Raw genomic sequence first — 14621 nt, 5'->3', positions numbered from 1 at the left:
ATAAAGTTACAATATGTATGTTACTGAGCCCACAAAGACCCGCCTACCAAGGAAAAACACTGGTAGCTGTTGTAATACAATGGGGGTACAAAACATAAGTTTAGATTCTGCAACCTGGCACAAGCTATCTACCGCCCAAGGTAGTCTGACTTATCCACCCCACTAGACAGGTTGGAGAAGGCCTCGATGTAACAGAAAAGGCATGCGTTAATGCGTAAAATTCAGCATTGGAGAAACAAAACTTACCAAGGACCATTTCTCGTAAATGAACAAGTACCAGTTTCGATTATAATACAAAATGGCGTCTTGGAAATTCAAAATGGTGGCACATATGTCAACCTAACAAACATAACATCTGCATTTACTAGTTGCGTATATATACAGTATGCATATGTATTAGCTATATAAATGGTAACATATTATTGGGTAAAATACGATTTAATATGGCAATTTTACGTTTCAATTCTAACATGCCTGAGGAATGTTTATGTTCTCAATCATATTTCAGCATTTCTGTGGATCAATATTTAGTCTCTCACTGTAAATATAGCTTATGTGTGCACCTGTGTGACACCTGTGCAAACAATATTGTGTGTGGAGTTCTTTGTTCCTACCACATCATACTTTCCTTTATTTTCTTTTAAGCACATGGCCCAAATTCAAATGAGACCAGCTTGTTACACAGATCTTTCTGAGAGGTTTGCCAAGAAATCTAGGTCATATTTGTAACTGTTTGCTCACTCTGGGCTTTGACCTTACAGAAGTGAATATTCAGAGGTGCTGTATTTATATCTCCTATTATTTTGAATTAATCAACCGTGTAGGACCAAAGCCAAATGTGTATCTCTTTTATCTATTTGGCATCACATTTACTATTTTATTGAGATTGAGTTTGGGAAAAATGATTTGGGTATTAATGTGCTGAGCTCGTCATGACCACACCTATTATCATTATGGTCCAGCACAGGAGGGAGAAGTCCAAGAGCAGCCAAGGTGTTAAGAAATTGGCGTTATAACAAAGATTGCGAGGGCACTCAATTGCTTTTTATTAGGCGCAAGAATGTGTGCACAAGGTATGTCCTTATATAATGTATCATTCCATTTAATGAATACAAAACTAACTAGAACCATGTATTTTATTATAGACACACTCCCAAGTGATTCACAGTTCCTACAAAAGTAGATTGCGACAGAAACGTGAAGGTGAGTTAACTATAACATGCTTTCTTGTGTTTCAAGTTATTTGCCAAATTAAGAAAACTTCATTTGCACATTTATAGGAACCCTTCATCGCATTTTCCTCCACTGGCCCCCAAATTACCCAATACTCAAAGGCAGGGCCATATGTACAAAGACTGGTAAAAACTACAGCTAACGCTAGTTAGCAGCAGTTGTCTGACCGCTGAAAACTATTGCCTTGTTAGAGACGTATGTATGAGATGTTGCTACATGGCATAGCTTCTGGGATCAGTGGTGAAAACTGCCACTTACATTAGCGTGATGGCAATAGGAATTCTGGCATTTGTGGGCGAAAACAAACAAAAGGCCCATTGGCGGCAAAAAAACGCACATTAGTCAGCCCAACGTGAGTTTCTTTGCCTCTATTGGAAAAAATAGCCAGTTGACCTCCAATAGATGGGCCAAAAACAGCCTGGGCCAAGTGCATCACACATCAGTAACCCCCTCAAGCCACCCAACATCCAGGAGGACCAGGATGAGAGCATGGATGTCTCGCTTGAATGGGTCTGGAACCTGGATGCCTCGCTGGACCTGTGTCTGGAGCCTGGATGCCTCACTGGACCTGCATCTGGAGCCTGGAATAGGATGCTGATGAGCTGTGGAGTCGATGAGCTGTGGCGAAAGACATTGAGCTGCGACGATTGCCCATACCTGGTGGTGAAGTCTGGCAGGTCGCATGGAGACACGTTGCTGACCTGTGTGAGAAGACCGCTTTGGGCCCCTTGGAGCTGTGAATGGTAGAGGTGCTCCGGCACACCACCGTAAGGAGGTCTGCAATGCATACTTACGATCCACCACAACACCGGGGTGCACAGAGGAGATCACCAATGGTGGGCAGCACCTCTCCGCATTACAGGCCAGATGATATTGTGCTGGCCGGACCCTGTGGAGGGTGAGGCCCCTTAGCAGTGCTGAGCTTGTGTGGCGGGAGGTCTCCAACTTCACACCTAAGGGGGCCCGCTGCAGCAACTGCATCGGGAGGTTCATTAGCAGACTTGTCGGCGACTGATGTACCCAGGCTTGTGAAATCCCACCTGGCTGAGGCTCCTGCTGGCTGATTCACAGATTTGGAGAGAGTGCAGCAAGTGTCAATTTCCAGGGAACGAGAAGGTGGAATGCACAGCGGAGGAGACCAGGGGGTCGCGTCACACAGGACTAGCACCTGTAGATAACACACTCCCAGTGGCAGCTTATCGTCGCCCCACTGCTTTCAAGCAGTGCAAGAAGATGAAAAATCATCACATGATGATAACTTCAGGATATAATTGTGTTATATTTCCTTTGCGGGCGGGAGGGTGACTAGGGCTGCTCCACTTACGTGCAGTACAAAAGGGGGTGGTGATGGACAGAGCATCTGAACCAATCAAACACTCACACCCAGTCAAAAGATCTGGGTTTAATCCATCACCGTTCTTTAGCCCACTTTGCCACCCCAGTTCAGACATGGCTATATGCAAATTAGTCTGACCCTGTGCCTCATGGGAACAGTCCAGCCCGAACTGCCAAGCCATGCCTTCCCTGGACCGGAAACAAGCTTCCGAGGACCGGTTTCTGGCATTACAGCCGTCTTCAGCCCGGCTTGCTTGAATCCAGTGGCAAAGTGAACAAGGGACTCACGTCTGAGCATACCCTGCCACACTTATGGTGGCCAAAAGCGGTACAAAAGGGGGTGGTGATGGACGGAGCATCTGAACCAATCAAACACTCACACCCAGTCAAAAGATCTGGGTTTAATCCATCACCATTCTTTAGCCCACTCTGCCACCCCAGTTCAGACATGGCTATATGCAAATTAGTCTGACCCTGTGCCTCATGGGAACAGTCCAGCCCGAACTGCCAAGCCATGCCTTCCCTGGACCGGAAACAAACTTCCGAGGACCGGTTTCTGGCATTACAGCTGTCTTCAGCCCGGCTTGCTTGAATCCAGTGACAAAGTGAGCAAGGGACTCACGTCTGAGCATCCCTGCCACACTTATGAACGGTGATGAATTAAACCAAGATCTATAATGAGTCTCTTTGAAGTTACAGCAAAGACAGTGACAGGTGGTACCACTGGTGAGGGCAAAGATGGAGAGCCTGATAGGGACCTGTCTCAGCACCTGCTTTTTAGAACTACCAGTGCCACTTAGAGCCATGATGCTAGTACATCAGTAGGCTGTCTTCTCTTCGCACTGGTGCTCTTCCTAGGTCGCATAGTTCCAGATGTCCTAACAGAGGGGGCTTTTTCGTAATGGTGGAGGAGTGTCGCCTCACTTGTCAAAGTCTGTCAGCGAAAAAAAATGATAATAAAACAATATTATCTTTTTATTTTCTGCTGAACTACTGACCAGATGTTGGTGCATGGCACGGCAGGACCAGACCATGACAGAGGAGGAGTGATTGGCACTGTAAAGTGCACTTGTTGGTTTGGCCGTCCGTTTTAGCCAAACAGACATGCGCACTTCGTTTTCTCCAACCTCAGCTGTGTTGGACAGTTGGGTTGGAGAAATGCCACAGACTCCCAGGCACTGTCTGAGCCGCAAACCAGGCCGCTCAGACCAATTGTGGCAGTGCTTGCATGCTAGGTATAGCATGAGAGCAGCACTGGGTTTATGTGTGGAGCCTGTGCCCATTGACAGCCAGGAGAAGAGCCGGGGAAGAGCATAAGGGAGTCCGGCATTGACAGGTACGTTTTTTAAAATGATTTATTATTCTCCTACTCCCCGGTCCCACCCCCACTACTTTAGCTATGTGACAGCCAACACTCTGCCCTGATTACAAGTCGCAAGATGCAAAATAAAACGTGTATTTGCGCAGCTTTTGTGTTATGCTGGATTCGTTACCAACCTAGATATAAGTGACAGGTAACTTTGTGTTCTCCCAGATCACACTCTCCGAAGGCCGACCATGTTCACTTTGTCCCCATGTGATATGTTGTTACCGGGTCACAAAGCTGCTCCAACGCAGATCACTCCAGGGAAACGAGCAGAATGCAGGACTAGTTAGACAGGGTCTGTGGCACGAGCTGCGACAGAGCGTCACCCTCCTCTCTACAAGCCTTTCAGTTTCTTTGAGTCATAGAACACGAGAATGTCTGTACTGAGGCCTGGAAGCTATTTTATAACATGCGCAGTAGCAATTTAACAAAATGACTGTGAGTTAAAAAAGAAAATATTAAAAATGCAAATCCTTTAATGCAAGTACTGTAAAGAGGAGGTCTTTAGAGACAGGATGTTTATAACACATTTAAACAAAGTCTTACTTTTGAAAGGACAAGGGGTCAGCTACTTTTACCCCAATGGGTGAGATATTTAGTTAGCTATGTACAAAGCATAGCATTGATAGATGTCTGCCCACGGGTTACACTTGTTAAAATGAATGCGCATGAGTACAATTTTAGGGTGTGTGCTGACCTCTATGGGTAATAGGTGGGATGACACTTTAAATTCTCAGGATACCGGTTAGAAATGAGGGTCTCTAGTTTATAGAGGTAGGGACCTTTGTCCAAATTGGGCCCCTTGCTTCTACTCAGGATAAGGGGGATACGCTCCTAAACTAACCCCTGGTCACCCCCTTGGTAGCTTGGCACGAGCAGACAGGCTTATCTCAGAGGCAGTGTGTAAAGCATGTGTGAACACATACAGTAATACAGTGAAAATACTACAAATGGCCACCACACCAGTTTAGAAAAGTAAGTAATGTTTATCTAAACTTAAAACAAGACAAAACGACAAAAAACCACAATACAGTATTACAAATATTCACTTAAATGCATTCTATAGCAACAAATAAATCCACTCTGAGTTAATACGATGGTAGAAGAAATCCCAAAGTACGGCATCGACCGTGAGTTGGGCGGCGGTCGGGCCTGGAGTTAAACAGACCCACAAAAGACAGAACCTTGGAAAAGTGATTAAAAACACAGATGGCTCACGGCGCTGGGGAGGTGCGGCTTCGTTGGATCTGCGCGGCATCAGTTCCTTATGACCCCAGGGGAGGTGTAGACTCTGTTCCTTACTCAGCGCAGGGGAGGTGAGACGACAGTTCCTTATTGTGCCGGAGAGGTGATATCACAATGGCGCCGCAACCACTGTTCCTTACGATGTCACGATGTGGATGGATTCGGGGTCACCCAGGTCGAGGATCAGCTCCGCGATGATGAAGTTGGCTTTGGAGTTGATGCGGCATGGCTGAAGGCATCGGGCCCACATCGCCAGTTAGAGCAGCGCGCATGGCTTTGGGGAGGTTACGGTGTCACTCGCTAGCATCAAAGTGGCGCGGCAGCCGTGTTGTGCCTACTTCGCAAGTCGGACCAATGCTCACGGCTTCTTTGCAGATTACAGCGTCGCCTGCTGGCTTCAGTGTTGCAATTTCCTTCTGTAGAAGCTAACACAGCAGCTCTATATGCAGTCAGACAGAAGGGGTGAAGTCTTTGTGTTCCTGAGAATTCGGCACAGGAGGAAAGCTCAGTTTCAAGCCCTTGGAGATCTTTTCTTCAAGCAGGTGAAAAATGAAAACAGCAAAGTCCTTCTTCTCCTTTCATTGGCAGCAAGCAGCCACTGCAGGCCAACCTCAGACATCAAATAGTACAAGGGCAGTATTCCTCCTCAGCTTCTATGGCTCTCCTCCTTGGCAAAGGTTTCCTTTTGATTTCCCAGAATTGATCTAAAGTTCTGGGGTCTGGGCCCCAATGTGTATTCCATAAAATCCTTTGTTTTCTGAAGGCAGAGAGTGTCTGTACCCAGCCAAAACCAGTACTGTCTTCACTGGAGTAGCTTCCTGGCAGGAGGTGGAGACAGCATTGTTGAAGGCAGACCAGGCCCATTCAGGTGAAAAAGAAATCTCCTCCCCCTTCTCCAAATGCAACCCAGGTCTATTCAGCCCAGCCCTGACTCATCAGACTTCTGGAGCCTCAGCCCTCTCCAGCCCCCTGTCATCCAAAAGCCAGACATGCAATACACAAACCTCGCAGAGACATACTGGATGTTTTTGCAAGAAAATACCCACTTTCTAAAAGTGGTATCTTCAAACACAGAATGTAAAAATCACCCTAACTAAAAGATCCATCTTTACATTCTGAGTTCAGGCAAACTAAAGGTTATTTACCTACCTTGCTCCTATGGTCAGTTAGGTTTATAAGACGTTATAAACTAACTTTCCATTCTGGCCTATGGGAACGGATAGCCTTGCAATAGTGAAAAACAAATTTGGCAGTATTTCACTATTAGGACATACCACACACATCAGGGCATGTCAAAAGGACACATCAAACCTATTAGTTTCACAGCTATATGTATGCATATATATGCTATTTCTATATCTAAAACCGAGTGAAAAAGAAAAGGAGTGATGCAGATGGTCAAAACCAGCATAAAGTCAACAAGTAATAGGAGACGAAGCTGGGTTGTGGACAGCTAATGCATTGTGATGTATTGTTCTTTTAAGACGTTTGTCATCAACTTCTCCCTAAACTGGAGATGGGTTGGGGTGGTCCTGATGAATACTATGATGCTGTTACATATCCTGGGTGCAAGTAAGTACAAGGCTCCCTCCTTGTTTTACACTGCTTAGTCTACAGTTTGATTGGTTCTTGGCTGAGGGTGTGCTCAGCACCCGCCAAAGATGGCGAGCTTATCTGCCAGATAAGCAGGATGCTGTTTGTGAAGAGTGTAAACGATGCAGCTAGTTTTGAAGATATTGTTGCCTGGCATGGGTATCCAAGGAAGTTCCTTCATGATGGGGTAGGTGTGATCATATTTCTTCAGGCCCTGGATGAGACGTGCTGACGTGTGTAGGATGCCCTTATAGCTTCAACATGTTGCACACTGATGTATACACTTTTTTGAATGCTTTTGAAGTTGTGTATTCCTGTACCTGTAATGTAAATTTAAAAAAATGTAAATACTGTTAAATTGAGAAGTCAATGTTTCCTTTTGTTTTGTAGGATACAGCATAACCACTATGACAGAGAATTCTAAAACAGCAACCTCGAAGGGTGAGCTGATAAAACCATAATGTGTGACTTCTAAGAAATGAATCACTGCTAGCCTTTCCTATGAGATGGATATGTCCTGTGAAGATTGATTTCAAGAGGAATTAAATCCAACTTTATTATGAAAGAGAAAACAATTAGATGGACTGAAAACAAATAGTATAATTGTCAACACGATTAACTCATGGGCCAGATGTAGGTAATTCCGATTTACCTACTCACAATTATCGATTCTGTAAGATTCGGTATTTCCCATTGATTCCTATGGGCCTTGAAGCCCATAGGAATCAATGGGAAATACCGATTCTGTATTTACAGAATCGGTAAATACTGAATCCTGGCAAGGGGAACGGGGTGTCACTTTGACACCCTGTAGCACCCCAATTGCAGGCTTGTGTGCCATGTGGCACACATACATGCCCTAAGGGCATGTCTGTGTGTCACATGGCATAGGTGTACATGCACAGATGTGCATGTACACTGGAATTCGGTATTTTACCAACCAATAGGATTGGGTGGTAAATTAAGAATTCCTAATGGCCTGTGGCACTGCAATCTGAGCCACCTACATATGGATTAACAGAATCGGTGTATTTACCGATTCGGAAAAATACCGAAACGGTAAATTTACCGAATCGGTAAATATACCGATTCTGTAAATTCTGAGCCACCTACATGTCAAAAGCCAAATACTGGTCGGTAACAGCCGAAATCAGCCGTTACCGACCGGTATTTGGCTACCTACATCTGGCCCTTTGTCTTCATCAAAAAGCTCCTAAAAAACCTAGTTGACATTCCTGATTTGACCCTCAATCATCCCATGAAAATTCATTAGTTAATTTGACTAGTAGGTGACTCGTCCCCATTTGCAAAAGTGTGACTGCTACAGCGCCATTTTACTTCTTAATACACTGCAGTCCCTTTACATTCAACTTGGTTAAGGGCAGCAGCTTATTTTCCCAAGCTTGTTTATTCTCTATATAGAGTCCTTACTTAAATTTGACAAAATCTTTCAGTAAATCACTGCTTGTATGTTGACATGGGTGGTTTGGTTTCATACAGTCTACTGTTGCCCTATTCCATTTTGTATGTTAAAGGTTCATTTTCCACAAATACCAACAATTGGGAACGGCTGTTCGTTTTTTCTTTCCGCCTAGTGCACATGTTCAGTGTCCTTATTAGAGGTTGGAAGATGCACATCTACTTGATGCCACTACATTGCCTGGATGAAGTTTCTCAATGCTAAAAATAGACTACTCACAACAGAGCTACAGTATTATCATTAGTGGTTAAGTTACACCAGTGTTTGCTGGTGCTTGGCACTAGCACTTATCGCTAAACACCAACACTTATTTAAGACAGCCTACCATATAGTGGCGCTGTATGTTTTAGCACCCTAAAGTATTGAGCAGTCACAAAAAAATAAAAATAAGTGGGTCCAAGCCATTCTTTCAGACGGAATAATCCAAAACACCACGTTTGTATTGTGTGATGCGCAGTATGTGACTGTGTGGACAGGGACAGCAGGTAGTGCCAACCACGATGACCTCCAGAGGAATATTTCGTGCCCTGGCACATACATTTAAAACAAATTAGGCACAGATAATGCCCATGTATAGGAAATGCAGCATAGCTACAATAGAAATGCCTATTCTGCAGCAGAGCTGCCATGGTGATGGCCATACATGAGAAATGCGGCAGAACTACCAAGGTGATGCCAAAGCATGAGAAATGCAGCAGAGCTACCATGGTGATGCCCATTCTTGAGAATTGCAGCAGTACTACCATGATGATGCCCATGCATAAGAAATGCATCAGAGCTATCACAAAGATGTCCGTACCTGAAAAATGCAGCAGAGCTACCATGGTGATGCCCATCCTTGCGAAATGCAGCACTGTTGCCAAAGTGATACCCATTATTTAGAAATGCAAAGAGAAAACATGATGGTGCCCATTCTTGAGAAATGCAGCAGAACTACAATTTTGATGCCCATTCTTCAGAAATGCAAAAGACTTATCATTGTAATGCCCGTACCCTGAGAAAAGCAAAGAGCAACCACTGGGATGCCCATTATTGAGAAATACAACAGACCTGCCATAATGATACCCATAATTTAGAAATGCAGCAGAGCTACTAAGATGATGCCAATTCGTGAGAAATACAAAGACCTGCCATGATGATGCCCATTCTTGGGAAATGCAGCAGAGCTACCATGGTGATGCCCATTCTTGAGAAACGCGGGAGAGCTACCATGGTGTAAGAAGTTGGCCTGGTATATGCTGTCCACTAATTTAAATGTGGGCACCTTGTATTAGTCCAAACAACCCCTTAATGTGATAGGTTAAAGACAACCTTTATTGAAAGCTACCCTAGTGGTAGCTATGGAGAGCATCTTCAGGCTAAGTCTTGGAGGATTATAAAGCAGCTTGTTTTACCAGTCTATAATCTCTTGAATGATCAAATGAAAGGAGAACCACACCAGGTATATAGTTAAGATATATGTATTTAAGATAAAACACACCCCTCTAGTCTCTTTATGAGGCTAGAGTTCGAAGTACATACGTTACAAGTCAAATATCAACAGTAAAAGCACAAATACACTTTTGAGCCCTAGGGGCGTACCAAGCCATATACCGAAATAGTGGTATAAGAACCACAACTGAGCTAGACTCAAGGCATAGAGCCTGTAGAAGTGGACCACAAGCAACCACGCAAGGTAGTGACACAGGGGACCCACGGGGGACGTGTGCAGTGTGTTAACACAGCCGCGAATCACCGTTAACTTCTATGGGGAAAGTCGCGGTTGGAATTTAAAAGAAAAAGGACATTTCAGGGGAGCCTTCCAGTTAACCTCTTTAATCTTAAGAGGTTCTAGGGCCCACCCCAACGTGAGTACCGGAGTACTAGTGTTACCTCACCAAGGGGAGCCGGGTGCATACATGTAAAAAGGTGTCGGGACTTGTCATCGTTTTCAATGGCGATCTTCTGGAAAGTTCTTCTGCGATGAAGGAAGAAAGTGTCCGGTGCGATCCAAGCCTGGATCGGGGAAGAAGAAGACCTGAAAGCAGAGGCGACATAGTCTGGGTCACTTGCCAGTGACCAGGGGCACGCTAGTTGAATGCCCACCGATGTTGGGTGCTTCAGGTGAGTTGACTGGCGCCTTTACTCTTCAGCCACGAGGTCCAGGAGGTGTCAACGACAGCCAGGAGCTGGATTCAAGCTATCAAGCTATCCCACAAAGTCTGTCGAGTGCTGCGGTATCGGCAACCAGATTGGCTCTCTCTCAATGGCTGACCAACGTTTCTCTAGGGGTCAGTCTTCTGCTAATAAAAGCTACTGGCTAATCCTGACCTTCATCATTCAATTGTGACAATACAGCCCCTACCCCTATTTCAGATACATCTGTTTGGACAATGAACTTCTTGGAGTAATCAGGACTCAGTAGAGTGCACATGGCCTGCTTCAGGTCATCAAATGCCTTTTGACATCTAGCTGTCCACTGAACCTTTTTGTGCATTTTCTTGGAAGTTAAGTCATCAGGGGTGTCACTATTGATCCCTACCCCTTGACAAATCTCCTATAGTACCCAGTCCGGCCTAAGAAGGCTCTTACCTGAGTCTGGGTGGTTGGAGCCACCCAGTCCACGATGGTCTGGATTTTGCTCTGCAGTGGTTGAATCCAGCCTCCACCTACAAAGTGGCCCAGGTACACAACCTGACTCTGCCCTATCTGGCACTTAGTGACCTTGATAGTGAGGCGTGCCTTTTGCAGGGCCTCCAAAAAATTCCTTAGGTGGACCAGGTGATCCTCTCAGGTGGAGCTAAAGACAGCAATATCATCAAGATCAGCTGCACTGTAGGCTTCCAGACCTGTGAGAACTGTATTCACAAACCTTTGGATGGTGGCAGGTGCATTTTTCAAACCAAAGGGCATCACCACAAATTGATAATGCCCACTAGGGGTCGAGAATTCTGTTTTGGCTTTGCATCATCAGCAAGTATGATCTGCCAGTAGCCAGCTGTCAAGTTAAATGTGCTGAAGTACTTTGCTGAGGTCAAAGTATCTATGAACTCATCTGCCCTTAGAATTGGATGGACATCAGTCCTAGTGACTGCATTGAGACCCCTGTAGTCTTCACAAAACTTCATCTCTCTTTTCCCTCCACTGGTGTGAGGTTTTGGCACAAGGACAACTGGACTAGCCCGAGGGCTATCTGAGGGTTCAATAACTCCCGAATCCAACATTTTCTGGACTTCTGTCCTGATACAGTCCCTGACATGGTCAGGTTGCCTATGAATCATATTTTTAATAAGCCAACTGTCCCCAGTGTCTACGTCATGAGTGCACCAGGTGGTCTGACTTGGAGTCAGTGAGAATATGTGTCTGAAGGCCACACCATCAGCTGACCCATCATCAGGGTTCTGTGAGAGGAGGTCAGGGAGTGGGTCACTCTCTTCCTCCTGACCCTCATCAGAAGCCATGAGCAAGCTCGTGTCTGAACTGTCCACATATGAGACTGTTGACATGGAGATCCCTGTTGGGACTCCTGGGAGTTCCTAGCTCTATCAAATAGGTAACATCTCCCTTTTGTTCAACAATAGTATGGGGTCCACTCCACTTGTCTTGGAGAGCTGCTGGGGCCACAGGCTCCAACACCCACACTTTCTGTCCTGGCTGGTAAACAGTCAGTAGAGCCTTTTGGTCATGCCAAGCTTGTTGCAGTTCCTGGCTAGCCTCAAGCTTTTTAGTTGCCTTTTTCATGTACTCAGCCATCCCGGAGTGGAGACCAAGTACATAGTCCACTATGTCCTGCTTTGATGGCTTCAGAGATAACTCCCGTCCTTCCTTGACCAGGCACTAGGGACCCCCGACAGGGTGACCAACAAAAGTTCAAAGGGGCTGTAGCCAACTCCCTTTTGAGGCACCTCCCTGTGTGCAAATAAAAGGCAGGGCAAGAGTATATCTTATCTTTGTCTAAGCTTTTCTGGGAGCCCTTTAATCATGCCCTTCAAGGTTTTGTTGAATCTATCAACTAAACCATTGTATTGTGGGTAATAGGGTGCGGTGAATTTGTAATTCACTCCACACTCCTTCCACATCCATGCTAATGACAAGGTCAGCTCGTCATGCAGTGCCCATTCATTTCAATGGAAATTAGAGTAAATTGCTGTAATTGCCTTAGCACCAAAGGGGTTAACCGGATATAAAATGTGCACCCCTGTCTGATATTACCTCCTTAGGAAAACCCACTCTTTCACAGGAGGGCTCTTGCCACGACAGGTGTTGAAGTGGTCCTAAGGGGAAATAGCTTCTGTGTACCTGGTAGCATGATCCACTATGTAAATGTAAATGTAAATGTATTTGAGCTTGTAAAGCGCACTGCTACCTGTCCGTAGGTTTCCTGGCGCTGTATAACTCTGGGGAACCCGTCCTGGCTTTCCCTGTGGGATGGTCCCTGCTGGGAGTCCCCAAGGTGGAGCCAGGCATCCCCGGAATTCAAGGGGCCGTTGTGGAGATTAGGCAAGCTAATGCCCAGAGTTTCCGAGTGGAACCCCTGATTAGAGTAAGCACCGAAGCGAGAATTATCTAGTCCGCTGACCCAAGTCCACGACCTTGCCGCATCGGGAATTGAACCCTGGTCCAGGGCCGACTTCTGCTCCCGGGTCCGCCGCCTCTAACCAGTGAGCCACACTACTCCACTATCACCAGGATAAATCTGTGCCCAGGTGATGTTTGGGGATCCATGGGACCAACAATGTCAATCCCCACCCTTTCAAACGGAGCCCCCACCACAGGTAGTGGTATCAGGGGAGCCTTTGTAATGCCACCTGACTTTCCACTGGCTTGGCAGGTTACACAGGAGCAACAGAAAACTCCTTTGTGTCTTCAGACATGTGGGGCCAGTGAAAGTGAGGAACAATTATGTCCCAAGTCTTGCAGAAATGCTTTTCACTTCAACAGTTCAGACCCCTGTAGCAAGAGAAAGAGCACTGTCTCAGAAAAAAACACATAATTGTTGTAACACCAGTACCAGCTTTAGAAGCTGTTACAAATGTTAGCATTCCAAATACAAAGGCCTTACATCTGAGATAGATACAATGGGATAATTCTCTGACTGCAACGGATGTTGAATACAGATTTGATCCAAATCTAAAACGCAAGCATTTCTGCAATACGAACAAGAATACCCTCTACCAAATGAAATCTTGCCTCTAGATCAGTATGAATATATTATTTCCACTGATGGATCTACTCAACTGGCAATAGGGAGTAAGCAAAAATACAGCGCAGCACGTGCTATTGTTAAAGGTCTCATGAGGGATGGAAAGTTCCATCCAATTTGCACCAAAACGCAACCTTTAGGCGACTGCAAGGCACAGTTGGCAGAGTTAAAAGTGTTAATACTGGCACTGGTAAACATGGATCATGAATTTCCCACTCTGATAGTGTGTGATTCTTTTTACTGTGTGCAATTGTACAATAAATATTTACATAATTGGGAACAAAACGGGTTAAAAGATGAATAGGTGGCACAGTTAAGCATAAAAAGCTAAGGGAACAGGTAGTTGAGTTGAGAAATGAACTCCCACAGGCTCACGTGAATCATACGTTGAGTCATCAACGGTGATGGCGTTCGCGTTGAAGGGAATTCATTGGCTGATGAAGCTGCAAAGTGAGCTGTACGCAGGGCTTCCGTAGCTGCAATCACTCGTTCTAAAACAAGGATAGACGGTGAGATTATGGTTGGGGTCATTGCTCCACGCAAAGACAGCTCAGCAGTACCAAAGAGATTTCCACTCAAGTACTCCTACAAATTAGATGCAAACAACATTCCATATGCTCGGATTCCTGGAGTGGGGAACAGAGTAATACCAAATATGGAACATAGGCAAGGTTTGAATATTGCAGCTCACAAGGGTTTGGGCTCTGCGCATACAGGCGTTATAGCGACTATTTTATTGTTGAAATAGTGCTACTCGTGGCCAGGTATCACAAAGCAAACTAAAGAATATGCTTGAAATGTGACATCTGCCAGCAGATGAAAGGCTCCACCATAACATGCCCGACACAGACACCGCTATCAAAATCAGACAAACCTCTTGCTTGTGTGTATCTGGACCACTGATGCCTCTTACAATCAGATAGGGCCTAAAAGTATATCATGTTTGCAGTGAATTCATGCTGAAGATTCCTATGAGTATGGCCTCAGCGCTTGACTGGTGCTCAAACTGTTATCAAAGATGTGCTAATCTTTATAAGGGACATATGCCGTTGGCACGTTGCATTCTGATCGCAGCCCGGCGTTTAGGTCTCGGGCTTACAAAAAGGCTATGGAAAGTATGGGCGTAGCATTGCTGTACTCATTCTGGTACCATCCTGAGGGAAATTCAGTTGTGGAAAGGAAAAACC

General features: G+C 45.3%; 1 protein-coding gene across 1 annotated transcript in view; it reads left to right on the top strand.

The window, feature by feature from the left end:
* LOC144827854 (IgGFc-binding protein-like) overlaps nt 1-14621 on the top strand; it is a 109141-nt gene that overhangs the window by 86436 nt on the left and 8084 nt on the right. Inside the window, exons 3-4 of the mRNA XM_078686019.1 lie at nt 1146-1203; nt 7163-7213. Coding sequence (XP_078542145.1) covers nt 1146-1203; nt 7163-7213 — 109 coding nt within the window. The remainder of the gene's footprint in view (nt 1-1145; nt 1204-7162; nt 7214-14621) is intronic.

This window comes from Lissotriton helveticus, chromosome 4_1 (genome assembly GCF_964261635.1).
Source record: "Lissotriton helveticus chromosome 4_1, aLisHel1.1, whole genome shotgun sequence".
NCBI lineage: Eukaryota > Metazoa > Chordata > Amphibia > Caudata > Salamandridae > Lissotriton > Lissotriton helveticus.
The sequence above is the reverse complement of the archived record's forward strand: the minus strand, read 5'-3'. Positions and strand labels throughout refer to the sequence as shown.